The sequence below is a fragment of the Podarcis gaigeae genome, assembly GCF_964106915.1.
Source record: "Podarcis gaigeae genome assembly, chromosome: 8".
NCBI classification, from domain to species: Eukaryota; Metazoa; Chordata; class Lepidosauria; order Squamata; family Lacertidae; genus Podarcis; species Podarcis gaigeae.
This window is the reverse complement of record NC_139684.1, coordinates 62,884,248-62,912,116: the sequence shown is the minus strand read 5'-3', so window position 1 is coordinate 62,912,116 and position 27,869 is coordinate 62,884,248. Positions and strand designations below refer to the sequence as shown.

At 40.1% G+C, this 27,869-nt stretch overlaps 1 protein-coding gene across 32 annotated transcripts; it reads right to left on the bottom strand.

Moving 5' to 3' along the window:
• On the bottom strand, window positions 1-26,541 carry SRRM1 (serine and arginine repetitive matrix 1). 32 transcript variants are annotated; one of them, XM_083751685.1, is made up of 21 exons: window positions 26,219-26,422; window positions 21,251-21,340; window positions 20,307-20,429; window positions 19,878-20,005; window positions 19,304-19,352; window positions 18,839-18,982; window positions 17,934-18,104; window positions 15,920-16,032; window positions 15,242-15,442; window positions 14,541-14,741; window positions 13,565-13,684; window positions 11,333-11,604; window positions 10,147-10,227; window positions 9,501-9,587; window positions 7,154-7,298; window positions 6,769-6,810; window positions 5,000-5,104; window positions 3,840-4,298; window positions 2,592-2,787; window positions 2,050-2,232; window positions 1-267 (listed from the first exon to the last, which is right to left on the bottom strand). In XM_083751685.1, the coding sequence occupies exons 7-21, from the start codon at window positions 18,087-18,089 to the stop codon at window positions 259-261; spliced, it is 2,370 nt and encodes a 789-aa protein (XP_083607811.1). In that variant the 5' UTR covers window positions 18,090-18,104; window positions 18,839-18,982; window positions 19,304-19,352; window positions 19,878-20,005; window positions 20,307-20,429; window positions 21,251-21,340; window positions 26,219-26,422; the 3' UTR covers window positions 1-258. The 32 variants fall into 32 exon arrangements, with proteins under 32 accessions (XP_083607811.1, XP_083607801.1, XP_083607799.1 ...); XM_083751675.1 differs by having other exon boundaries at window positions 1-975; window positions 26,219-26,421; XM_083751673.1 differs by lacking the exon at window positions 19,304-19,352 and having other exon boundaries at window positions 1-975; window positions 26,219-26,531.
• Between the last annotated feature and the right edge of the window lie 1,328 nt (window positions 26,542-27,869).

Sequence of the window (27,869 nt, the reverse complement as noted above, 5' to 3'; positions counted from 1 at the left end):
TCCTTTAAATTTAGAAATTTATTTTGTTTAATCCACAAGCTTTATAATAGCTTTAGTTTTTTAAAAAAACAAAAAACCCCAGTGAGAACATGACAATATCCAAAGTTCAGGCCCTTCAGGCTTTCAGAGATCACAGCTCTGAAAGTTTCACACTATTCCAAAGGACCGCAACAAGACAAAAAAAAAAAAACTATGAATGGGGCAACAACAACATTTCACAGAACAAAACTGTATGCCAAACTCTGCTGAGATTGCCGATTATGGAAACTAATTTAAAAAGAAAACAAAGAGGGAGGGGGCGGGAAAGAGAAAAAACAACAACAAATTAAATTCCAGCATTCCAGATAAACATCATTATAAACCCCACTGGCAAGAGCAGCAGGTTACCATGTAGATACCGTCCTCAAATACTAATCCCGGTTTTAAGCATAGACAATACAGGCAAACAGAGAAATCTGAGAATTTGCAAGTGTTTCTATGCAATTTCTTTGATAACTGAACAGACCACAAATGGCCTAGGGCAAGAAATCAGATTAGAAACTCCATAAGCATTTGTACAACGGCATTTTAGAGGAACTGTGGGATCTGTAAGCTTCGTTTTAAAACCCTTGAAGGGAAGGGGAGGGAGAGAATTCCTTACTGCATAAGAAAATTCTAGTGAAACCATGTCAACTGTTGAAGGAGGTCACTAGTACACCGTGAATGCTTTTTTGTAATGAAGATCCATGCCTTTTTTTAAACATGAACTTCAACCTAGCAATTATTACAACCAATGTTAAAGTCTAAAGCTCAAACACATTTTAGCAATTTGAAATTGAAGTCTGAGTACAAACCAAACAAAATGTACATTATATCAAATGCTGCTTCAGCCTAAGATGGTGGAGACGCTTGCGCCTTCCTCATTGACCTCAGAGCCTTCTCACGCAGATGCTTTTCCAAGTCATCCAGGTTATCTTCTGCTTCACTCTCAGTCTCCTTAACGCAATGGAAAGTCAGCAATTACTTCTATAGTCACAGAATATGAGCCTGAATTAGATTTGGCCAAAGAGTAGAAACTTGCATGATACAAACAGCAAAATTCCTAGGTTTTTAGACTAACACTATCAACATTAGGAATTCTAGTTTGAGACACTGGAGCTATATATAAAATGGAAAGAAGTATTAATAAGTATCACACTTCAGCAGATTTTGGTGAAACACAATCTTTTTTTGCGTATTGCCTTTAAAGCAGGGATGGAGGACCTCTGACCTACCAGATGTTGTAGGGCTACAATTCCCAAAATCCCTGACAATTGGCTATGTTGACCAGGACTAAGCAAGAGTTCCACAACATCTTGAATGTCACAGGCTCTCCACCTCTGCTTTACAAAGGTCAAACAAGCATGGCTTCATTCTCATGGTACAGAGCCCCACGGTGTATTACTAGGCCTTGCCTCTGGTGTGCTGTTAGCAAGGATGCTAAACAACCTCCCTCCATTCTGTACTGCTAGTATGAAAACATGCCATCTCCTTCCCTGGGACAGCAGCTACGCTTGCTGGGAAGATCATAGGTTCCTCCTTTCTGGGTTCTCTCATCACAGCTTCCATCTTATGTTTTATATATGAACATATGTTTTATATCAGCATGTTTCAATACTGACAACAGAGAGAGAGAGAGTAGATGGACAGTAGTGAAAGGAAGCCTGAGAACAGCAGCTCAAGCCCCAGCCTTGGTCTCTTCAATTGCTGGCCCTTTTCCATGTAAGAGCCTCACGCAGGCCAGAACTATGCCTCCTTAAGACAAAGGTTCTCAGGATGCCAAACACGGCAAAAAGCTGATCCCATGCAAGACCACAGCCTGCAAATGCCTGGAGTACACAGCTCGTGGGTATATTCAAACAAAGGTATTCTCAAACTGTACAAGGAAGAATGCAAGCTTTGTGTGCCATTCTATAATAGTTTGTAATCTGATTCCTGGACCCTTAATATTTGAACCATTGCCAGTCAGTTTCCAACCCACCACATGGAATATAGAAAAGTGGTTTATAAATGCTTTGAACAAATATTCACCTTTTGGGGCTCCATATTTTTCTCCTGGTCTTCCTGTGCAGACGTGGTAAAAACAGTCATTGCAGCAGCAACTGCAGCCTTCTCTTTCTTATGCTTCTTATGCTTTTTGTGCTTTTTTTCCTTTTTATGCTTCTTATCCTTCTTTTTCTTCTTCTTCTTGCTACCCCCTTCCTGATCAGAATTCTGTAATGTTAAGCAAATTGTTTTGTGAGTGTTTGCTTTGCTCTGTTTATGGAAAGGCGGCATATAAATGTTTTAAATAATGTGAATTTGAACATGCACCACAAAGCAATACATTCCTAGACAACTCCCTGACAATGATCACTTGCCTGTATATTGGCAAAAAATACAAGCTTTCGCGTTTGAAATTAAAGCAGTAGGAATCCAGTAATATAGTGACTGTCAGTCTAGCTTGGTAGAGATTCACAGCTGCATTAGACCCAGCATACATTGTTTCGGTCAGTGTAACAGGATGGTTGATTAATTAAACCACATGCATGAATCGAGAGGTGGCCATCACAGTTGCACTGGAAGATACACACCCTTACTGGTGATGGACTTGGTGTAGGACTTTTAGCCTTCTTTGCAGGTGCTGGCGGCGACCAGTGAGCAGAAGGCGATCGAGATCGAGCAGGAGATGGAGGCACTGGGTGTTTCTTGGGAGGTGGCTCAGGAGATCCTGAAACAGACCTGGATGAAGATCCTCTTCTCACAGAATGTGGACTTGGTGTGGAAACCCTTAGGAAGAGGTAAAAAATAAATAAATCTTGATTTCCATGCTAAGAAGGATGCAATTCAATTGAACATGCAAATACACAAGTTTAGTTTAAATGTTCTCTAAGTGCAGACTTTATCCTACAACTGAAACTTCAAGCCCCCTTTCCATTTTTCCAAGATGTATCCTTTCATGACTTTCCAAATGAAATCTCTTTTTTATGTTTATTACAGCTTTAAAACAATTCATTTGAATTTTAATGTCACAACCAATTTGTACATTTTTATCTCATGTGGACAGAGGTCCCTTGTGACATCTGTATGGTTTGTAGGATTTTTTAAAAAATAAAATACTGAAATGGTACATAAATATATGTACATAATAAATCATGATTTTTCCCAGAGGGATACTCTTAAATCAAAACTATATTGTTTGGACAGCTGAATTTTTTTTCTTATGTTGGTTAAAATTTAATAAAGATTTATTTTTAAAACTATCAATATTTAGTCAAACTTTTATGTACCCTTTAAATAACCTCCAAGTTTTCATTTCTATTTTTAAAAAAATCCTGTATATTTAATTTACTCCATTGCTCTAATCATTCATTTTTTTTATTTGCTCTTATACCAGAAGTTCTTGGAGTTTCCCCCCATTTTTTTGTCACCAAGGTATGGTCAGAAACGAACATACTCCCAAAGATGTTTTAATATTTGACTGGAATCAAGTATGCTACAGTTGACTGTAGAATTTATATTCTTTTAAGATTTTGTTACAAATAAATAACCACTGATGGAACAGATGATAGAAATGTGCTGTATCCAACAGAAGTCAGTCTGAGAAGATCCACTCAAATTAACGAACATGACCAACTTAAGTCCATTAATTTAAATGGGTCTTCTCCAGTGTTCTGTCATGAAATTTCATGTCTAAGTCCTATCAAACAAGTTGTTATTTGGTAGGAAAATTATGCAATACACCTCAGGGTTGGTAATATTCTCAGAAATTCCTTAGTGGCCTATCCAAACTGCTTTTCAAATATCAAAAGCAGCCCTTTGGCTGCTAATAAATTACTCACTTCTTAGACTTTTTCGGCTCTGGGGTTCTCGAGACTCTTCTGATGGGCCTGGTGCTTGGTGATGGAGAATGCCTTCGCTGGGGAGAAGATGAAGGTCCCCGGCGCAGCAGCGGAGGACTTGCAGAAGGACGGGAAGGCCTAGGCTGTGGCGAAGGAGAATGCCGTTTGTTCTGCAGAGGGGAACGGGCTTCACGGTTGGACCTGCTGGGCGGAGATCCTTTCCTGTGCTTGGAAGATATTGATGGCGAGCGTCTCTTTGGGGGTGGAGAACTTCTTTGTTTTGGTGGTGGGGAACGGGAGACTCTAAGCTTAGGCTGTGGAGAAGGAGATGCCCTTCGTTTGGGAGGAGGAGAAGCCGTCCTTCTCTTTGGAGGGGGTGAAGGAGAGTATCTTCTTTGTATTGGAGGAGAATATCTTCTGGGTGTGGGAGAGTGCCGGCGAGGTGGTGGTGATGGAGACCTTAGAAATGAATATGCAAAGTAATTTAAGGAGTACATGAAGGTGTTTCCAAATAATAATAGATAACTGTGTGAAGAGATTTACTTCGCTATAATTGCCTGTAAATGCCACTGCATAATTAGAAAGCAATACCTCCTGCTATTTACACAATTTTTCTAAATGTTCTATAAAATTTTCATTATTTTTTTTATTTAAATATGCCTATTGAAATAATCTTTGTAAACCACTGTTCCAATCACAAACAGATACCGTTGGATGTCATCTCTAACCTTTAATTGTGATCTTATTTGTGTGCTGTTTCGGCTGATTTATTGTTTTAATCTTTTATAAACTTTATTGAAACCATTGGTTGCTTAAAAGTTTAAACTAAAGTAAATACAGTGGTACCTCGGGTTAAGTACTTAATTTGTTCTGGAGGTCCGTTCTTAACATGAAACTGTTCTTAACCTGAAGCACCACTTTAGCTAATGGGGCCTCCTGCTGCTGCCACACCGCCGCAGCACAATTTCTGTTCTCATCCTGAAGCAGTCTGTAACCTGAAGCATATTTAACCTGAGGTACCACTGTATATAAATACCTTAAGAAGCACCAATAGTTTCATTGCCAATTTCAAAATAATGAATATTGATGCCTCTATCAAATGTTGATGAAAAGCCATTTCTAAGAGATGTGTGTTTCATAAGGTAAGAAGCAAGTATTACCTTCGGCGTGGTAATGAAGGTGACCTACGCCGTCTTGGAGGAGGGGCAGGGGAAGGAGAGCGCCGTCTTCTGGTAGGCAGTGGCGATGGACTGCGCCTCCTCCTACTAAAGGAAGGAGAGAAGGAAAAGGCTCAAGACAGATCCTGGAGAAAGAAGCATACGGACAACAGCCTATGCACAAAGTAGCTTACTGCTGGCCAAGGCAACATCACCCTGCCCTTCAGCTATAATCCCTTCAACAATTGTTGCCAGTCAACCATCGGGCTCTTATTAGTCATATTAGTGGTAGCCAGCAAGCACAGAGGACAGGGCTTAAACAAAGCCACATGCCCAGCCTCCTGGGATCACCAGGCAAGGTTTTTTTTAAAAAAAGAAAAGAGGATCAACTAACAACTAGAATAGCCATTTTTGAGCAGACAGGCTAGCAAATTTCTGTTTCTTGGGGACACACTTTCAATGCTGCTGTAAGGTGACACATAGACAATATGTTCTGCTACTCTCAGGCCCTCTTTCCTCCAACTAGGATTCATTTAATTTACAATATAATCCTGTTGTGTTGCGCATGACGGCGGTGTGTGTATAAAAAGCAACAACGCTGACTGATCCACCACATGCTAGTATGCCAACACCAATGCAATTCCCTCAAGGAGCAAAACTGCACTGGCAAAACAGCGACAGATCTTCAACTTAAATGATTCCCTCCCAGGCACAGATGTCACATGTACAGTAGCAACGAGAAGCCTGTTTAGGTGACAACTGAAGTGCATTTAAGCAGGCTTGTCCAAGATTTTAGCTCAGCTCAGTTTCAATATGCATATAAATTTAATGTTATATTGGCCTGCAGCACTTTCCCTTCAAAGGCATATGGTGGAAGTGATAGAGAATTCACTTGCAAATCACCTGTGCCACTTTATTTTTATTTTTTTTTACTTTCTGCCTCTTTCCCTCCACAAACTAGGATCCTCTGATCACCACATATGTACATAGTGGCAATATCCCAAAGTACCCATGTTTCATGAAAATTTTTTACATAGCTTTCTAAGAGACTTGGGGTATCTGTAATATTAGAGCAAAGTGAAGCAAAACATAAAATAAAATTGTACAAAAGTAATCCTCAATACAAGTACACAATGTTGTGATGAATTGGTGTTTCTTTTGTAACTAGAAATTTATAACAATGCAGCTGATGTAATCAAAATAGAAACAATCCACTTTCAGTTTTACAGTAGATCCTAAACAAATATTTAACCCCCCCGAATGTAATCTTTTTAACAATATCATACACTACTGCTTTCCTCAATACAGTAAACTATTTTAAATAAATAAATTAAACTCTATTTTAACTACCAAATGTGCATTGCTAGACTGTCATCTTGTTTTATTATCCCATTTTTGTAACTTTATTCTATTTTTCATTTCCTTCGTAGCTGAATTGGTGGCAGAGATGATCAAAGCAGACTTAGGAAAGACTAAGGTGCCACCAGCTCCCTCCTCCACCACCACCTCCCACAGGCTTAGCATCACCCCACTTTATTTTTTACATGGTGGGCCTATGTTAAATATGCAATAAGTACTGCCTGCAATATGTTACAGTGCTGCTTTGAATTGTTTTTATCTGATTAATGGAAGCCACACTGGGCTCCTTTCAGGAACAGTGTGTTATAAATTTGAAGTTAATAATAATAATGACAGTAGTAGTAGTAAATACAACCTTTCTAAAAAGCCCTTTAAGACTTAATCCTAATTAGCAGATTAACCTGCTAACTGACCTTTTAACAATTGGCAACTGCCACCTCTTTCCCATCTGCATCCTGACAGCAGTGGAGGGGAGGGAAAAAAATTGAGAAGTCAAACATCCCCCAGAGTTACTTGCTAGGATGAATTAGCAATTCTTAGCCCCAAGAAGCTCCCATTATGAATCCTAATAATTAAAATCAGCCAAAGTCATTAAAGTAAGTGGAACAACAGAAACAACATCGCCAACATGAAACATTAACATATTCATGTTCTCAGTTTGGGATAGGTGCTAAATTTAGTTCTGACGGCAGAATATGCAAAAGCAAAACAAGCTCCAAATGATATAATAAGGTGCTCAGAAAACAATGGCACATGGACCGCTAGAAGTAAACGCCAGTATAAAACAAAGGAAGTTACCGAGGGGAAGAATCTTTCTGCCACTTTCGTGGAGATGGAGAAGGGCTACGGGAATGCGAGTGTCGCCTGCGTCTACCCACTTCACCATTCTTTACGTTTGACTTTTTTGGCCGTTCTTCTTCAGATGATGACGATGAACCAGAATCTGTCAGAAAATGAAAAACTCTTGTTTCTAAAATCCAACACAATAATGACTTTAGAATTAATGATATTATTTTTAATTGACTCTATATAAAGCAGCTAAATTCCGCGAATGAACCCCTTAAGAATAAAAAAAAATCAAAATGCAGCAAACTTCTGTAGAATAATAGCAGCTTTACAAATCAATTTGTGCAATTATGTATCTGTGGCTGATTAAAGAGTTTGAAAAAAATAATCTTATGGCTTCTGTTTTCAAACATCCTCTCTGCATGGATTCCCAACTCCACCCACATGGCTGTCCTTCTAAAACTGGCACATTAAAAGATATTAGGAACCAGAAGTAATCTAAACTATAAGTATTATATGCTGCTTCTAGCAGGCTTCTCTAAGTTCCCATTCAGTTCACACATAAAGCCTACTTTTATAAGCAACCAGGGCCATTAGCTCCCAAGGGCAGTGAGCCAACAGTTTTTAAGGATGTGAAAGGAAAATATTAAATTATTTCAATATAATTTCAATATAGGGCGATATCCATGAGCCATGCAAGCAGAGAGGGAAACACTGTCATCTGGTTAAGATGTAACAATCTCATTCTAACCAACCATGGCTTATTAGTTCTAAAATGAGGACTGAAGCAATGCACTTCCTTTGTGCTTCAAATGAAAGCCTTCATCTGAACTGGGAAACCCAGTTATATGCTGTGTGAGAGGAGGTAGGGGACAGCACAGTGCTCAAACTAATAAATCAGTGTATTACTATGATATTGCTGCATCTAAACTATGCCTATAGCCGATACATTAGCCCAAAATACACTTTTCAAATGCCTACTGAAAGATCTCCAAGGAAACAAACAAACAAAAAAATCCCTACTAATACTCAACACATCACAGAAGGGGATAAGGCACTCTCTTGAGCCATTAAAGGCAAACATCAAATACCTTACACCAGCTCCAACAAACCACCTACAACTCTCTAGGAAGGTGCACCTCATATTTTTAAAGAACCAGTGATTTAAGAAATAAGCCTGAGGTACAGGAGTGGGGGCGCCTGTGGTCCTCCAGAGGTTGCTGAAAATTTTAGTGTCATAATACCGTATTTACTCGAATCTATTGCTCACCTTTTCTGGCCAATTATGTTGTGAAAATAAGGTGCACATTAGATTCAATGGCACATTTACATTTGCCAGCAAATACTTTTTTTAGTTTCAATGTTCTGAAAATTGAGGTGCGCATTAGATTCAATGGTGCATTAGGCTAGAGTAAATGCAGTATCTGGAGGGCCACAGGTTCACTACCGCCGCAGTCCAACACCTGTTAATTTTGTGTACGCAGCTATCTTACCCACAGATGCCACTCTCTATTCTAGCAGGGGCCTTTTCTCAGCAATAGAAAATTGCACCTCACCCCTACCCCTAATAACTGCAATGGCCTACAGAACAAAAGTTTATAGGGTTAAAAGCCAGCCTCTTAAATAGAGTCTATGAAGGCTGCCACTAATTTCAAAATGGATGAGCTGGTAACAAATATTAAAGGGCTGGGGGACAGCCAGCCTGCAGGCAGAATTTGGCTAGCCAGCCTCTCTTTTGAGGAAGCCATGGCCAACCACCCAGCACCTGACATTATATATGACATCAGGTGTGCAGCAGGTAAGGGTGGGGCTTCAAAGGGACAATGAGGATTTCAAAGTGAGCTTCCAGTTTTTCCTTTCCATCAGCAGTTGGGAGGGTGGTAGTGTGCCTTGCTCAGAGAGGGGAAAGCAGTTTCCCTCCCAGTACTACTCTTTGAAGCTCCAGACACCAGAGGCTCAGAGCAGTTTGGGGCTGTCTGAAAGCCCTTCTCCAGCTGTTTGGAATATTTGAAGTCCTGACAATTGGGGCTTTAAAACACAGCACCAGCTGATGTTACTATGGCATCAGGTGATTGACAGGTAGGCAGCCCCACAAGTGGGGAGATAAAGTTCTGGCCCACTGGTCAGAAAAGGTTCCCCACCCCCAAAATGCTGGATAGAACCAGAACAGTCCACATAAAGAAATCCAAGCGACTTAGCCAAATTATAGGTTTGCAATAGAAGCCATTTATAACAACTCATATTAGGACATTATTTTTTTTGTACACTTACTTGGGAAGAGGCCCCAGTAAACAAGAGGGAGCTTATTTCCAAGTATACATTACAAGGATTCAGTCTGCAAAACTATAAAATACCGTACCAGATGAAGACTGCTGGTTCTGCCTTCTATACTGCCGTCTTTGTTGCACAGAATCTGCAGCGGCCATTTTACCACCTTTGTCTTCTTCTGAAAAGTGTGCAAATTAAAAGAAAAACACATTGAAATATTATATTTACAAGTGTGTTTCATAGGAAGTGTTTTTATACTACGTCAGACCATTGGTCCATCAGAACTGTTTACCCTGACCGGCAGTGTCTCTCCAGTGTCTCCCTACCTAGGGATGCCAGCAACTGAACCTAGGACTTTTCTCATGCAAGGCAGGTGCTCTACCACGGAGCTATAGCTCTCCCTCTGTTAACAGTAACACTATGGAAAACATTTCATATTCACAGAGCACAATCTCAGGGCTCTTTCTTAAGACATGGTTCTTTTACAGTGCTTTGGATGTCAAGAGAGTCTAGAGATGATTATGTTTGAACTGCTGCTCCTTTTCACTCTTTTGGTTATTTTTGCTACATTTTATAGTGTTCTTAAATGGTTAGCCTTATTTTAATGAGGCATCTTCACATAAAAAGGTACACGCTGGGCACCTAATGCACCAAAGTCACACAAACCACTCCCAATATCACATACTCTCAAAATAACTCCGTATTAAAAATATAAAGACATAAATTGAGGAACTCACCCGATTCTGACAATTCTACTTTTCTAGGTTTCGGTGCTGGTGAGGGAGATTCCCTTTTTTCAATACTTTTACGTTTGGGTGCTGAAAAGAAACAAATAAACAGAATTCTGAGGAAGAGCCAGGAAAATATTGGGTACATATATAGTAACTTATACAGTAGTGTTAAGTGCCCTAGGAGCCTTCACAAAGCATATGTGATTCACGCCCGCCCCCCAAACACCATTCTGGTGCAGAGGCAGATTCAACTCTAGGAAAGTCACTATCTTTCAGCCTAAACTACAGCATAGGAGTTGCTGCAAGGATGAAATGAGATAAAACTGCAAACAGTCCCAAGCCCCTAGGACAGGGCAGGTAAGAAACTCAAATTTAAAAACAAGCCCCAAAACTTGTCAGATGAATCTTCATTAGTGCTCCCTGTAAAAGGAATCAGAGGGAGAGTGTATAAAATGCTCTAACCACATCCACTGTGCTGTAATTTGAAATCAGAACTTACATCTGAGGCCACCACCATTATAGGCTAATCTACAATGATTGTATTTTTTAAAATCTTCTAATGGTGGCATTTTTAAACATAAGTGTGGTATAGTACAAGCAAAGGAACTGTTACAGCCTTTGAAACAGTAACTAAACACTGCCAGCCTGCCACCAATGCTTCCACTGAACTCAATTCTCCAAAAGAAGCAACTGAGGTGGATCCCTGTGCTCAACCCACTCATGCAGGTAGCTGCCCAAGAAAACACAGAAGTGTTTTCCTTATATCTAGGAGCACAGAAGTGATGTCATGTGAAATAATGCTATTGGCTGCTACTGGTGTGCATGTCAAGTAGCCCTTACAGCAACAAAACCTAAATGTACTTGTATAGCATGGTAACTACTCCACCTCTCTTTTGAGCTACACGTGTGGCAATTGTACTGTGCTTAACTTACAGATGTACCTGGCCAGCAATACATGAAGTTTACTGCCTGCCTTTTCTGGCCTTAGGGGACTGGTTTTGGGCTGGAGAATAAAATACAGATGGCCCCCTAACATTTTAGTATTTATTATCTATCTATCTCCCCACAACCTTTCCACTTTAAACAGGCAGGCGTCTAAGACACTCCATTCATTAGATACTAAAGAGCTATACGAAGCCCCATACACACAATTAAGAGCGTCTTGTAAAAAAATTAATTTACTTCTCTGTACCTGAGGTTCTACTGGGAGAAACTGAGCCTCGGCCTTTTCTTGCACGGTTCGATTGCTGAGGCGTCGGAGATCGGCGGGGCTTTGGGGGTGGAGTTAGGGGTGGGGAGGGGCGGTGCCTTCGCCTAGGAGGACTTGCTGAAGGTGACAGTCTACGTGTCTTACGAGGAGGGCTGGAGACAACTCTCTTAGGTGGTTTCTTTGGTGGAGATCGGGAACGTGAAGAGGAGGAAGAGGAACTACTTCCTGACAAAGATGCTGATGATCGTCTCCTCCTGTAAAATTCAAGTTGACATCAAGTATTCTCTGACTAATCATAAGACACTGTAACCAATCTGCATTGTCCTGCTTTCTCAAAGATCTTACTAGCTTCTACTATGATATTTCCACAAACAGTTGAATAGCACTTTCAATTTATCACATCCAGCAGACCTAACTTAGTAGTTAGTGATGGGAAAGGTTTCAAGTGGTTTAGGAGTTGGACGGTCTAGAAGTATTCTATTTAAAGGACTGAATTAAATGGACTCTTTCATTTAAGAAACTTGTCTCAAAAAAGCCCAATGCAAGGGGATTAAAAAATGTTCTTTCATGTTTGGAAAGACCATCAGTACTGAGAGGTTAATCAGTCAAGTTTCTTTCAGATTACACTTTAAAGTAGGGCCTCTAGAATTCTGCGGCGCAATTTGTGGTCAGTTCTGTTGCTATCATGTACCTGCTGACTCCACCTTTGGCTGCAGAATTCCCGAGAACATAAACAAAGAAACCCTACCCTGAGCAATTTAGTCTTTGGAAGTGATATCACAAAGCTAAACAACTGCACTTGTGTTAAATTTTCAAAAGTTTTTCTAAAGTCCAAGTGCTCAGTATCCAGTCACAAAATTTGCAAAGCAATATTCAAATGTCAGTTTGTCTGTGCACATAACCTTTTGCAACATAATGGCATCCTATGAAAAGAGTAGCAATGAAGTGAGTGTGTATTAATTCTTTAGGAGCAATGCTTTCAAACGGCATTCTGTAGGAAACGGGGGGCTCTTCCCCAAAAGGCATTTGGGATGCTACTACACAACTTCACTGCAATGTACACTGTCAGGTGTACCTGCTATTCATGCAGCGGTGACAGGGTCCAACAGGTCTGGTCAGTGCCCAACATAAATTATGTGCCCTAAAACATGTCCCAGAATCCTCTGCAAATGCACAGAATTCCATGAAAGAAAAATGGTGGACAAGTTACTGTGAAACAAGCTCCCCCATGTTTTAGGATGTTTAGGTACAGTCTGTGGAAAACAAAGGCTTCTTAGGAGGGTCAACCTTACCAAGAAATGCTTTAAAAGTAAAGACATCTGTCCTATTTGAATCCTAAAACATTTTGCTTTTACAGCTGACAATCCCTACACTGATTCTTTGAAAGTACAGTCTCAAAAATAATTCAGAAACAAATACACTTTCTAAGAGACCCTGGCCTGGTGGAACGCTCTCTCACATGAGACCAGGGCCCTGTGGGATTTGACATCTTTCCGCAGGGCCTGCAAGACGGAACTGTTCCACCAGGCCTTTAGTCAGGGTTCAGTCTGATTCTTGTCTTTCTGTATAAGAACAAGCATTAAAGAGGCCTCCTAGACCGCTCACAGGTCCTTTATAAGACCAGTGGTAACAGTTGGCCCGGGAGAATATTAACCACTCTCAATTTTATCCATGGACGGCCATCTGTCCAGATCTTAATTTGCTCTGAACTAATTTTAAGATGTATTTTAATTAATTGATTGCCTGTTTTTATGTTCTTTGTACACTGTGTTAGTTTGGTGATGTTCGCTGCCCTGAGGCCAGGGTACAAATAAAAATTTATCATGATCATCATCGTGTCAACCTATGCTGAGCATTGGATATATTATTTTAAAAGACAGGCCATGGAGAATTGCAGAAATGACAGCGTTCAGTTTCCCTTGATGGCAACTTTCATGGTATTTTATTTATTTATCTCTTCCTATTGAGGAAGTCAGGATGTAGACAAAACAGTCTTATTTTTATTCAAGTCTCTTATTTCTCTGTATATCTTTCGTCCTGAACACAAAGAGGAAAGTATTTCATGACCAGTTTCAGACCAAATAGGAGACTGTTTCTGATTCTCATCTCCCTAGATTGAAGGGGGGTGGGGAATGAACTGAAGCAACTAAAACATTACTATTGATACATCCCTTAAATACAGGTGACTCTTGCTTCTAAATTAGAGGCTCTTACCGTCTCACAGGAGATCTACTCCTTCTGTGTCTGGGTGGAGGTGGAATGCGTCTTGGTGGGGTTCTTCTCCGAGGAGATGGGCGTCGTCTTGGGCTAGGCCGCCTTCTTGGTGAGTAAGACCTATCAATTCATGAAAATTCAGACACTAAATTTATTGATTTACAAGGCCAAAGCTTTGCCAACTCTCTGAATGGAGTTCCTTATCAGTGGAGAATATTGCTGCTATAAAACATGGAGCAGGACTGGCCTTCTGTTTTGTCTCAGTGTAACAGGAAGATTGCAAACATCTGTGTAATTACCTGGCCACACACTGCCATTTACCCCTCTGGAAGAAGCACCCCTATTGCTTTGTTGCAGCAGGAAAGCTCACAACAGATACCTGGATGCTTAATGGTGAGAAAGGGTCCTTCCTCAAAGCTAAGCATTCTACTGAGATGGTTATGGAGAATGCCTGTGCCACTGCAGTACTGATGCATCAATATAGAACAGTTTATTATTCAGAAGGTTAAAGTAGTATTTGGTGCAGTAAAGGAGTAGGAGCTCTTCATATCTATGTCAGTCAAAATGTCTTTCTCTGGAAGCACCCAGCATGCCCTGGAAAGTTTCAGTACACAGGCAACAAAAGACCAATCAAGAGCTGAAGGAGACCAGTGTCCAGAGCTGAAGGAGACCAGAGCTGAAGCAGCAAAGCAGTTGCTCTGTATGTCCTGTACTGGCCCCGCACAGATAACTATCAAGTCCTAATTCATTTTACAAGAGTGGGGGCTGTTTTGACATGGTGTGATCACAGGCTGTTCCCATGACCACACACATGAAGAAACAACGTGGAATGGTCCAAACTCTAAGAAATGATAAGAGGACAAAGAGGAGGAGGAATGCTTTACCATTTTTTCATCCAAACTGGATGAGGCAGATGTGACTTAGAAAGAACACATATGCTGCCCAGCAGGGCAAAAACACCTTTCAACCCTCTAACCTGGATCGTGATCTATGACGCCTTCTTGGTCTTGAATGAGATGCAGACCGTGAGCGAGACTTTGACCTTGACTTGGATCGAGAAGGAGTCCTTTGACGATTCTTTTCCTTTTCTTTCTCCCTTTCCTTCTTTGAAATTCTTTCTGGAGATGGCTCCTTGGTATCTGGCACAGGCTCAATTTTGGGGACTTTCAAAATATCACTGTTGAAATACATTTTGAAGATTAAACCAGAGATTACAATTGGAGGGGGGAAAAACTTTAGATAATTTAAGGGTGCAATCTGCAACACTTAACAGACACATGGCAGGTAATTCTAGAAGACACCCTTTCTGTTAGCTAAGAACTCTGAACCAAAACAGTATGTCCAGTGTTCTATGAAGAAGAGATTTGTTTAAGGCACTTGCACGCCAAAAGCATCAACTCCCGATTGGTAGATTATGCCTCAGACAAAGCTCCTGGCACCTTCCATTCCCATGTTCAATCTTACATTTTCACATTTCTGTAGTATTGTTAGGTTATGTCCAACATGTATTCAAAAAGTAATGAAAGCAAGCCAGAATGAACAAATAACTAAATAAAATTGGTGTAGAATTACAGCTTTCTGAATTATATTCACTACTCCACATGACATCAAATATCACGTTTCAGAGTAATATGAGAACAAAACTAGAAAGGAAAACTTCTCAACAAGTAGATATACCTAGTAGATGTGGCCTCCTGGATCAATGTTTCTTTTATTTTGATTGAAGGTTCTGGCTCAGGAGTCTCTTCTTTCTTTTCCGGTGCAGGAGTAACACTACGACTCTTTGTTTTATGGTGTGGGGATCGGGAATGGCTGTGTTTTCTCTCTTTCCTGATAGGGGATGAGCGCCTTCTAGGGGAAGGAGACCTTGATTTGCGCCTAGGACAAAGTCAATTTATATTAATGTCCAGTCCAATTATCCTTTTCACCCTTACTACTTGCTTATATTTTTACTTTGCTGTCTGAAACAGCATTTATATACTCTGTCACTTTCATTTCAAAGTAATAAACCCATCTTTTTTATTCTTTTTGTGTGTGAGCTTCTGGTGAGCACAAGGTCGAGGGTAAACATATATTAGTAACAAATGCACACATTATAGCTCTAGCAAAAAGAACCTGAAGATCTCAGCTTAATATTGGGAGTTTGCACAGATGATACATGGGCCATGGACACAAATGTACACCTTGTAGCACTGTTAACTGGGAAAGATAAAATGCTTTAGCCAGAGCATTTAGACTTCAAATATTAAAAGATACATTCCCAAGAAAATTTAATTAATAGAGCTGCTCTACCACAGCTTCAGCACATGCAAGGGTCATTTGGAAAATAACAACACACACACATTTAAGTAATACCTTCTGGGACTTCGGGATCTGTCCCTCTTTTCTCTATTTTCTTTATCTTCCTTGTCTCTCTTATCCTTGTCTTCATCTTGTTTCTTCATGGAAGCCAATTTTTCCTGTTCAATCTGAAATAAACATTAATGTGCCTTTAATTCAGAAGCATGGGCTGAGAAGAAAATGTTGAATCCACTGAAAGAATAAATATTAACACCATACACATTGATATAGAGTGTTCTTTATATAGTGTGTTCTGAATGCTTCAAATGCATTATCTTGTCTTTACAACCACCCAATTAGGTAACCAAATATTTTCCTCAAAATGCAGAAGCAAGTGGCTTGTCTAAAGTCATCTGGTGAGGTCAAAGCAAAAACAAACAAACAACTGATCTGGAGACTTGTGAATTCATTGTTCTATGAATAAGCCACTATGCTACTTTAGCTCAGGTACATTTACATCAAGAATAACACAGAGCTGAACAAATGCATTCAAACCAGGAGGCTCAAAGAGGAAAACCACTAAGACAAATTACACAATGACACGAACATTAGCAGAGAGTGAAGTGTATTTGCCCCTCAGTAGATTACTGGAAGCCATAGTTAAAACTGGCTGGTTAGGCATGGTAAATCCCGTTACTTTTGTTATCCCCATTTTTTCAAAGTATTCGCCCAGGACGACATCTCCTTTTACCTCCCCACCCCCATTTTATGTTGTTATTTCTATGTATATTATGCTATGGCCACACGGCTAATGCAATAAATCAATTATTATTATTATTATTATTATTATTATTATTATTATTATTATTGGCATGGTAAGTGGATAGGTGCTAACTTTGAAACCCCACGTCAACCATAAAATCTCATAATGCTAAACTGAATTAGTATATCAAATATTAAAATCATTTGTATAAGCCCAACTTCTGGTGTACTTTATTTCTAGAGTCACCTGATAATTAATATGCTGCTACTATGATGTAAAACATTTAAAGCACTAACAGGATAGAATAGACTGCACACACTTTGTTCTGCGTTTGGGGAAAACAGCTGACAATGGTAGGACAGTGGAAGGACAAATTATTTACAATCAAGATCAGACACGGTAAAACGCTGATTTATTATTCCAAACACTTGGGGTAGCAGAACTTGAGCTTTTAATGCCTTCAGAAAACTGAAGATAGATATAATGTGATGAGCCATGCCACACTCTGAACCTGAGAAGGGTGTTTGCCATTGTTGCTCTTTCTAAATAGTTTAATACCATGCAATTCTGGGAGCTAAAAAATAAGTGCCTTGAGTGCAGAAACTCAAAAAGGAGTCATTCTTCAGAGTAGAAGTGAGCACGAAACCAAGTCCACAACTTTCACCGGGGTTATGTTCTGGGCATCACACCTAAATCCAAAGTCATGTCTAGTCAAAACACAATGGGTTCAATGATTCAAATACATTTTTCCCAGAACCCCACCCCATTTTTATTATTATTTGCCATGCACATAAAGCTGACTACACACAAGTTAAATGTGCATAGGTTGTGGGCTTACTGTACACAGCAGATGATTTGACTACCTTTTTGCCGGGAACAGCAATTATGTGTAAAAATCAATACCATGTTCACATTTCCACACGTGATCTTTCGTAATCACATCTTTAATAAAACAAACACTCACAAGAACTCATCTTTCTGTAAAAGGAAATAACTGTTCACCATGTAAGAGAGTTGGTGAACTGAATAGTTTTAAACTTGTACTGATTATTGTATTAATATTACACTTCGGTTGCAATTCTACCCCTGCTTACCTGGGAGTAAGTCCTAAATTCAAAAGAACTTACTTATGAGTAGTTATGGTTAGGGCTCTCACTCTTAATATCTAGAGTTAACATAGTTTCTGTTCAATTCGTTTTCGTTCAAGCCCCGCTTTTGATCTAGAAAACTCCCAATTTACTTAAGATGCTCTGTGGTTTGTCCAGAGACATTTTACAAGTTGATATTTGAATAGGGGTTTGAACCCATCAACTGGCACTGTTTTACCTGTCTCTGTTTTATTTCTTCTTTCTTCAGCTCCAGGAAAGCAGATGGAATACCAGCAATGTTTTCTTGTGCACTTAACAGTAGTGGCCACAGTTCTCCCATGAACTCTCTAGCATTTTTCCCATTCAAGAACCCAGTCAGGTTGATTTGCATCATTTTGGAATCTGGATTCTGCAAAGAGATGTGACAGGAAGAAATACAGGTTATTTGGAAAAACAAACAAACTCAGATAAGTCATTTTAATTTTCACAATCTTCTACCATGGGGCTACAGTATATTAAGCTCATTACTAGTTTAAAAAACTTGCCCTAAACGTTGCTCAGCAACATAGTCCTAACAGTTTACCAATTTTCTCTTGTCATACCATTTACATTCAAAATGGCCTGTTAATCCTTTGTGGATTTCATAAGCATTTTGGTCTCTGCAGCCACTACAGCTGTGGGGCATGAATTTAGTATAGCAGCATCATAATAGTTGATATAAGTTTCTTTGTAGTTAACTTTCTAAACATTCTTCCCCAATAGTCTTTGGTACTGCTGCTTGAAAATATTTTTTTGTTTTGTTTTTGCTTACTGTGATCCGTACAATGGACAGAAGCTGTACACTTATTTAACATTACAGAATCATCATCTACAATAACCCTGCTGTGTCCTGCTGTGAAACCTGAACAAAAATTTATGCATGCATTCTCTTACTTTCATCAGCAAACTAGACTAAGCCTTCACTGACACGTTTATGGAATGAAAGCTGCCATATCTGGTTTTTATGACATTTATGCAATGCCCACAAAGGATTAAGAGGTCAAGTTTGGCTCACAGTATAAGTGGGCACTTTATTTCTAACATTGTTGGTCAAAGCAACAAGGTCCATATAACAAGCACAGCTCAACAGCACAAAGCAAGTACAGATTCCAGGTGTCTTCAGTTTCTTCTTGGAACTTTGGGGGGTTTGGAATCGCCAAGTCCCCTGTAGAGAAAGATGTTCCCTTGGCTTGCTTCCGACTCCCTACTGCAACTCAACCACCTTGAGTTTAATGTTATATCATTTATCTAAATTGCAAAAGACGAACAAGCAATAATGAGTACACAACCACAGAAAGGAAAAAAATTGTTTTTTTTTTAATTCTAAAGTTTAAATCATGCTTTGTACAAAGGGGAACTAAAACTGAATATCTAGGTTTTATTACACTAATACATGTTAGCAAGCTACTTCCCATTATACATTCTTACTTTATTTAGCTGATCCCTTAAATTTTCCTCCCCAGTTACGATTTCTATGCAATTACATAAACAATTCCAAATATGGCTGTTTTAAAAAATAAAATCTTACATTCAAAATACACCATGACCTTTTTTTTAAAACATCAATACCTTTCTCAGTTGAAATGTCAACTGTTCAGTCAAATCATAAAGATGAATTCTTTGGAAGAAAGATTGAGCATAATGTATATTAGCACAAGAGCATTTCTGCCATTAGTTCAGAGAAAATACTGTACTGACTCTTGGGATGCAGTGGCAGATTGTTTAAGATAAAAGACTGAGTTTATCATGAACTCAGTTTCATTTTTGAAGTTCATGTTACACAACTGGTAACTGTTTAGCTGTATTCCAGTGGTGCAATTCAGTTTCATTAACTTAAGATGGGTGTCTTGCCACTAATTTCAGTGGAAGGTGGCTTACACTTAAAAGGTTTCGTCTTTAGCAACCTGAAGCATATTTTTACTGTAATTAATATATCACCCCTCCATCCCTACTGAACACAGCCACAGTTCTATACAGAGTAGGTCTCCACTGAACGCCTCTTACCAATTTAGAACTGCACCTTATGCTTTACATTTAATCTGATCTAATTCACAACAATTTCAAGAGCAGTGTAAAGCTTTGCCCAATGGCTTTCTGCTGGATGCTTTGTCAGTCTTTGGTTCGGCCACTTTACACAACTCACCTCCAAACACACACTGCATCATCAAGGGAGTTGGTCAGAGCGACATTGGACACTCACTCTGCTGTGACCTAATAAGGTGATGGTGCTATACTTCAGACGCAAGGAATAACTTCCATTTTGGTTCAGGCCTTTTAAATCATAAATCACATCATCATTAGAAAATTGCTGTCAAAGTAGCTTAACACGTAACAGCAAAATCAACACAGTAAGTCTGATTTTTCACCTGAGTAGTTTTGCAAACTATGCACCTTCACTAAAACTGTCAACCTTAACAAAATGTTTTACAAGTTGAATTTATTCACAATATACATTGTAACAAAACCCCTCCTAATTCCATCAACTGTTTTTGATAGAAAAAAATCAGTTTTGGCAGAACAATAATGCAATACATTTACAAATGTGTAAATACAACCACAGCAAAATCATTACCTTCACTTCCAACTGGTTGAATATAAATTCAATTACTACATCATCTTCAAATCCAAGGATTTCCGTTACTCTTTTTGTTATCCATGGCTTGATTACTTCCAGGTTTACTTTGCTCATGTCCACCTACATTGATCAACCAAAAACATGAATTATATTTAATGCTAACATTTCTTTTGTTCAGTCACTTAAGACTTCTGGTCTCCAACTAGCAGTCAAATACCACAAGTTTTTCATGCCATATCAATGCACACAAGCACAGCAAGCAATAGCAGTGCTTGGAAACATTAGTTTTCTAGTTTATCAGTAGAAGGTATTAGCTTGATACTTCATTGAAACAGAGTACTTTAAAGTATCACTGAAGCACCACCATATGGTAAACCATATGCCTGAATTTAAGCTGGTGATGCAAAGGAAGAATCAGGAGTTCACTTAAAGAGTGTGTTCCTGATGCTTCTTCATTTTAGTTTTGTCGTGACATTTCTTTTGCCACATGCCACTTAGAACATCAGGTGTGGGACAAGTGGACACGGATTACCCAAAACAGCTTGGGCCCACTAGCGATCTAACAATGCTAGTGGCAGCCCCCGCTTTCCTGAGAAACCATGATTTAAAGGCTGCAGCTGAAATGATTTATTCAATAGTGAATTTGTCTTTGGACTCCAGGCATGAAACTATTCACAGTTCTTTTCTAGAGTTCTTTGCAATGGGGTGGAAACCTTGACTGAAAAATGACACAACTTCGTGTTTGTATCCCAACATAAATTCTCCATTAGCTTTAAAAACTTATTCTATTTAAAGTGCAAGACAACAAGTTATTTTTAATGCTCTATTAGCTTTAGCTCAGTTAGTTAAATTCAAAAAGCATCTTCTGTATTTATTAAGGTTTTTTTTTTTTTTTTTTTAGAATTCCATATCACTCTCCAAATACAACAAAGGGAACATACTTTCTTTTCTAGACATTCTGCAAATTTCAGTTGCTTTAGTAGCTTCTTCTGTTTGTTGCTGAAGCGGTTGTCCTGCTCAGCGCTAGTTCCCTGTAAGAATAAAACAACTGAGTAAATTTTAAATACAGTTAACTAATTTAATAAAATACAGTTAATTAATTTAACTAATCAAAGACATTTCTCGATGCTAACTTATTGAGGGCCACAGGTTTCTCATCTTCGCTGTAAGATTTATTACCATCCACGACCCAATTCTCAACAGCAGAATGGCATTAAACCTTAAAATGCCCCAACAATTCTTCCATCTCCACATGCAATCCTATTTGCCACAAACTTTTAGAAAACTGTATAGATACCAAGCAATCTCTCAAATAATTTCCAGCCAACATTAGAAAGCAACTTTAAAATTTCACATCACTAGCTTTTTAAATATCTTAAGACTATAAATAGGATTTGACAGGTGAGCTATCAAGTAATGGGGATTCAAGCTTCATATGAATTACTCAGAAGGTTAACATCATTCAATGCTGATATTTTATATATAGAAAATGGAAGCAGCAGGAGGAGGTGGGAGAGTTTGCCACATTCTTAATAAAAGAGAAACTACTGCATTCAGAAACCTGTTAATGGACCAATTCACTATGACAGAAAGCTGACCAAAAAGAGAAATCCCATTATCACTGGGCCTTATCTTTCTTGCACCATATGTTCTGAAAGTATGCCCTATTGGGATCACATACACCCTTTAAAGTGTACAAAGATACAGGGAAAAATCCAGTATTATTCTTAGTTTTAGTACATGTCCACTGATTTCAGTGGGTCTCTTCACTCATGGTTCATTTCAAAATGCCTTGTTAAACATTAGAAAATAGATTTTACTGATATCACATTTTTCAAAAAGAATTGGCACTGGGTACTTTTCCATTCATTATAATAGGATCTCTTAGTAAGTAAAATGCAATAAAAACAACAACCTAAAGGGGATGAGGAAAGAGATGAAAAACCACAATACAACTGACCACATGCTAACAAGTATGTACATGGAGTATGAAGCGGTTTAGCCTTTACAAATATTTCCAATAACTGCTATGATTTACAGCAACCCCAATGGTTTGGTGGGTGGGAGGGTTAAAAACTGAGTTTTGTATCCAATGTTAGGTCATACTCAGAACCATTTAAATTAATGGAAATCTTAGGTCAGTTAATTTCAATGAATCTACACTCAGCAAAACTTCGCTGGTTACAAACCACAGTCCAGTATCTTGCAGACCACAGAAGCTAACAATACTTGCATGCATATCTTTAAAAGCTATATGCAAAACAGGTAACTGTTGAAAAACTCTAATTCAGAGAGTAGATGCTTTATTACAATGTGGTTAGATAACATAAAAGCTGGCTGCTTATTATTCCCTCTCTTGGAACAGAGCCACTATTATTACCAGGTGCTCTGGTATGTTGCTCTATGATTACCAAAACGTGTCTCAGACTAGGACATAAGGATTAATCGTTCACCAGTGACCATCTAGGTACCATGCAAATATTTTGTGCAATGCTAGGAGGTGTAGCCATCATCAAAAGAGTGCTTCAACCTTCCTTTTAACATTCTGGGTTTGCTTGAATTGCTAAACACAGCAGGTCATGACATCCTGTCCAATCAGAAGATCAATTACAGCAGCAGAAAAATCCAAGGATAAAAAAAGACACTGGGCACAACACCAAATAGATATGGTTCCCAAAATTTCAAGGAAGCTCTTTATCAAACAAAATATTTAATCTGAATGAAACATGATTGGAAAAGCTTACAGTAGCTGGATTGGTGAGGAAACTTTTCATTCACAAAATGTGCTCAATAAATATGCTCAAAAACATGTCACCTTCTGGGACTTTTTGGAATGTGTTTTCCATTTAAAAAGGAATTTTGTGCACACTCAAAGATTCAAGCTGTACCGTTCACATAAGTTATTCTTTAGAACTTAATGGGCATCCCAGCCCTGAGTATGTGTTACCACTATCATGCTTTCTTTAGAAAGCAAGAGCTATTTTCCTGATTCCTTGTGATATAATTTCCACTTTTTGTTAACAAAAAGTCTGGAACTCTACGTGTGGAGTTTCTTTTCAAAAGAAAAAGTATTCTAAAAAGCTCAGGGTGAAATGTTCCCAAGCACATTCACAATTCCTTTATTTTCTGAATGAAATACTCTCACCAGTCCAGATACTGTGTAAATATATTTATTTATCTATTTCATAGGAGAGGCTGTATTTTATGACTTATTTGTGAGGGGAAAGACTGTGGATACAGCTGCAGGGCAATAGGTACCTGGCAACAAGGTCCATGCATGTGTGACTCCTGTAGAACTTGAAAGTAACCACTATCAAATTGACCTCATGATGCACTAAAACACCGACTGCCACTTACACAATAAGAACACTGTTGTGTAATACTGTATTTGATTATGGCCAAAGAATCAGTGGTCAAGTACCTGGTCAGTTTGACAATATTTGATTAGACAACTGACTGACTCCTCAAACCTAGCACCAGAATGCCTTTAACACCTCAAAAAGTAGAACAAAAAAGTTTACTAGTAGAGACCAAGATTCTAACACCATCAAGGGCAGTGCAAGAATATCACAAAGTCCAAAGAGAGTCAGTGAATAGTGTCGGCTAGGGACTGGGAATCTGGGATAAAATTCCAACTCAGCCATGAAATTCACTGGCTGACCTTGGGCCAGTCACCATCTCTCAGCTTAAGCTGAGCTCACAGGGTTGTTGTAAGTATAAATGAACAGAGCCACACATGCTACCTTGAGCTCTGTGGAATAAAGGCAGGATATAAATATAATAATCATTATGATGATGTAGTATTAGAGCTTCTATATTGTACTGTAGTACGCATACAACAGTACCTTAGGATAATTTCTTACTTTAGTTTACCATGTTGGGGAGCAGGCATCAGTGCAGGTTTAACATCATTCAAGTTTGTCCACAAACTCATGCTGCCTTTACTACAGGTTGGTCACCTAACATTATGTAACAGGGCTGCTGTTATACCCTAATGCTAATGTTTTCAAAAGTTTCTGGGGACTTTTATTAAATTTCTTCATTTTTTGGAAATGTTTATATACTGCTTTCATCATATCAGATTTCAGGGTAGTGAGCCTTCAGATGATTGGAATTTTTCTATAATAAGATGAGTCACTACTGATATGCTCCTGAAATTCAACTGCATGGAAGTGGTTCCACATTCAAAGGCTCTACTGCAATCAACCTGATATTGGAAGACTCTCCTCAAATCTGAAAACAACTGATTTGGGTGCATATTACACAAACCTTCCACTGCTCACCAAAAAGACAAACTAGAGCAAAAAAGTTTACCCCACATATTTGTATACTTGTGTTTTGTCTGTTCTCTTGCAACACAGGAATAACAGAAAAGGCACTCATCTGCTGCTGCATAGTGGAATTATCACCTGGATTTTAAAAAATGGACTTGCATTTTGGTCCTGGATCAAGATTAGGGATTTCCTCAGACTAAATATGCTAAAGTAGTGTTTTGTTACTACCAAAGTACTGTGCTTGTGTCTCTTAACTGAGTTACGCACAGGACATTTACAGATATCTCTTTCACTTCACATAATTTTTGGCCCTATTACCACCATCCCCATTTAGATGCACGGGTTTTCAATAAGCTTGTGAAAATTAGGTATGCAGATGTACATATGTGTGTACAATAAGCATCTACAATAAGTATGATTAGCAGAGACTAGAGCAGGGATTTAGATTCAAGTAGGTAGCCGTGTTGGTCTGACGCAGTCAAAATATATTTAAAAAATTGTCTAGTAGCACCTTAGAGACCAACTAAGTTTGTTCTTGGTATAAGCTTTTGTGTGCATGCACACTTCTTCAGATCTGAAGAATGCACACGAAAGCTTATACCAAACTTAGTTGGTCTCTAAGGTGCTACTGGACAATTTTTTTATATATTTCAAAAGCAGGGGTGAGGAACTTGTGGCCCTACAAATGTTATCAGACTGTAGCTCCCATCAACCTCTGCCAGCATGGTCAATGGTCAAAAACGGTAGGAGCTGGAATCCAGCAACATCTGGAAAGCCGCTTGTTCTGCACTGCTAATCCAGAGGGGAAAAAATGTACACATTCGTATACTGTACTTAAATGTATGCAATGGTTTCCATATCTATCTTAACTCTTCCTATTTATGAGTCTAACAAAACAAGTTCTATCTAGTCCACAAAAATAAAAAGTGCATAAAAAGCAAAGGCAGCTTCCCAAAATCGACCAAACAAAAGCAGGGTTGGCTTTGGGCGGGGGTGGGGAGGAAGGAGATGAGGGAGGTAAACGAGGGAATAGGCTGGATATTGAGGCTTCAGAAACGTATTGACCAACCGTGTATATCAGAATGAAAGGGACGATTCGTCCTCAAAGCTATTAATGGAGGAAGGGACGATTATTAATACCACCGAGAACTAAACCTAAGGGTGCAGGTTTAGGGTGCATGTGGGATGAGTTAATTTAAAAGGTGCGGGGAGGCCCAGGCGCCTCGGGGCCCTTCGCTTCCTCCTTCCTGTCGGCGGGCGACGGCTTCGCAGCAGCTGAGACAAAAAGGAAAACCCACGAGAAGAACGACGGCTTTGGGGGCGGTTGAGGAGGAATAAAGAGGCAGATGGACAAAAAAGGGGGGGCAGCGCGTGAGGAGGAAGAATCCCCCCTCCGTTCGCCCCCCACCTTCGCGTTTCTGCCTCGCGCTGGAAAGGAGCCGCGCGCCGCCGCCATTTTCTCCGCCTCGGCTCCACACACGGGGAGGGGAAGAGAAAGGGCCGGCCTGGCTCGCGTCAGGCGGGGGTCCGGGGACAGAGGACACGGGAGACCCCCTACGCCACCCTCCCTGCAGCCGCCGCCTCTTCCCCGTCCCTCCCGCCGCAGTTGCTTTTCACCCCGGCCTCAGCACTTACGCGGAAGAATCCCGCGTCCATCTTGACTCCTCCTGCCTGGCCGCAGAGAGCGCTGCTCCGTCTCCCGACATGCACCGCGCGGCAGAAGCGCGAGAGCCCGTCCTTCGCCGCTGCCCCCTCGCCTCCCTCCTTTGGCTTAGTGATTCATCCTCCCTGCCGTCGCCGATCTCGTCACTTCGCGCGGGAATCAGGGGAGGGAAAGCGGTGGGCGGGCGGTGTCCCGTGACGCCTTCGGGAAAAAGAGGCGGGCCCGGGGGAGGGGAAAGCGAGTGAAAAAGAGAGAGACGGGCAGCTCAGCCAACGATTGCCTCTCGTTTTAACCGGCATATCCAATCGCCGGGAGGGGAGAGGGTGGCGTCGTTGCAGATCAGCCAATCAAGCGCTTCTGCTGGAAGGGGCGGGGGGGAAGGTTGTCGCGGTCAGAAGAGGGCGCTGCGGAGCGTCGTGGCTCCTGCGTGTTTGCAGCCACGTTTTGCAGGAGGCTGCGGCCTTGCGCTGGCTTAGCGTAAATGCGCGGGTGTGCGTCGGGTGCACACGTCCTGCTTGAGCTAGGGTTGCCCAGGTGTAGCCTTCGCGCACCGTTTAATTCCACATCGTTCCACCCAGTAATAATCTTAATACTCATAATAATTCATTACATCTGACGGTACCCTGCCTCAACTCTTTGCATAGTATTTCGTAAGGGTGATGTTCACAGGTGGTAATGCGCGTGTCTTGATAGAGAAGAGGATGTAACTCTTAACGCTTTCGAAACAAGTTGTTTTTAAAACACTCTTTTCAATATTGTCTTTCCATGTCGTGACCTGCCTTAAGGATGAAGGGAGCGAGGAGCCTTTTTTCAGATCAAGGGCCACATTCCCTTTTAGGAAACCTTCCATGGCCACATGCCAGTGGTGGGCGAGGAAAAGGTGTAGAGCTAAAAGGTGTAGAGCGTTAAATGCTAATGCCACACTGCTTTGGGGAACAACATCATCTTGAAATGACGATGCTGTAAGATCTGAATTCAGGTGAATAATATGTGAATTCAAGTGAATAATACGTGAATAAAACATATTTCTTAAACGTACAACAGCCTCCGTTGCATCTTCAGTTCTACCAAGGAGCACAGACCCTGGTTGAGGGCCAAGACCCCTGCAATCCCATGCATGGCTTGGTAGGGATTGGAGTGGCCAGTAGCAGTATGATCACTAGGCTACATGGAGGTATGAATAATAAAGAAATGAAACATTGATTTGTAAATTGCCACAAGAGGGAGCTGTATAGTTGAGTGTATGTTTCCCGGGGGGGGGGGGGACAGTGCCTGCCAGCCAGCTGATGGGAGTTGCAGTCCAAAACATCTGGAGGGTGCTGGGGTGCTGCTGGTGACAACTGCCGTACACTTAGACACCCCTGGTATCTTGGTGCTTTTGCAAGGAATATCCTGTTGGAAAGGTGAAGGGTGCTATCAGTTTCTGACGTTGTGCATGAAAGAGATTGCACACTTCCCTCTTTGGGTACTGCCAGTGGTCTGGTGATTTCATATGTCAGCAATAAAACCTTGAATGAGTCTTAGTAGTATGATAGGAATTTTGAGGTCTTAGATATATGTTAAATGTTCATAAGTGTACCAACCAAGCACATACATAGATCAGCACAGGAAGACCAACCTGGA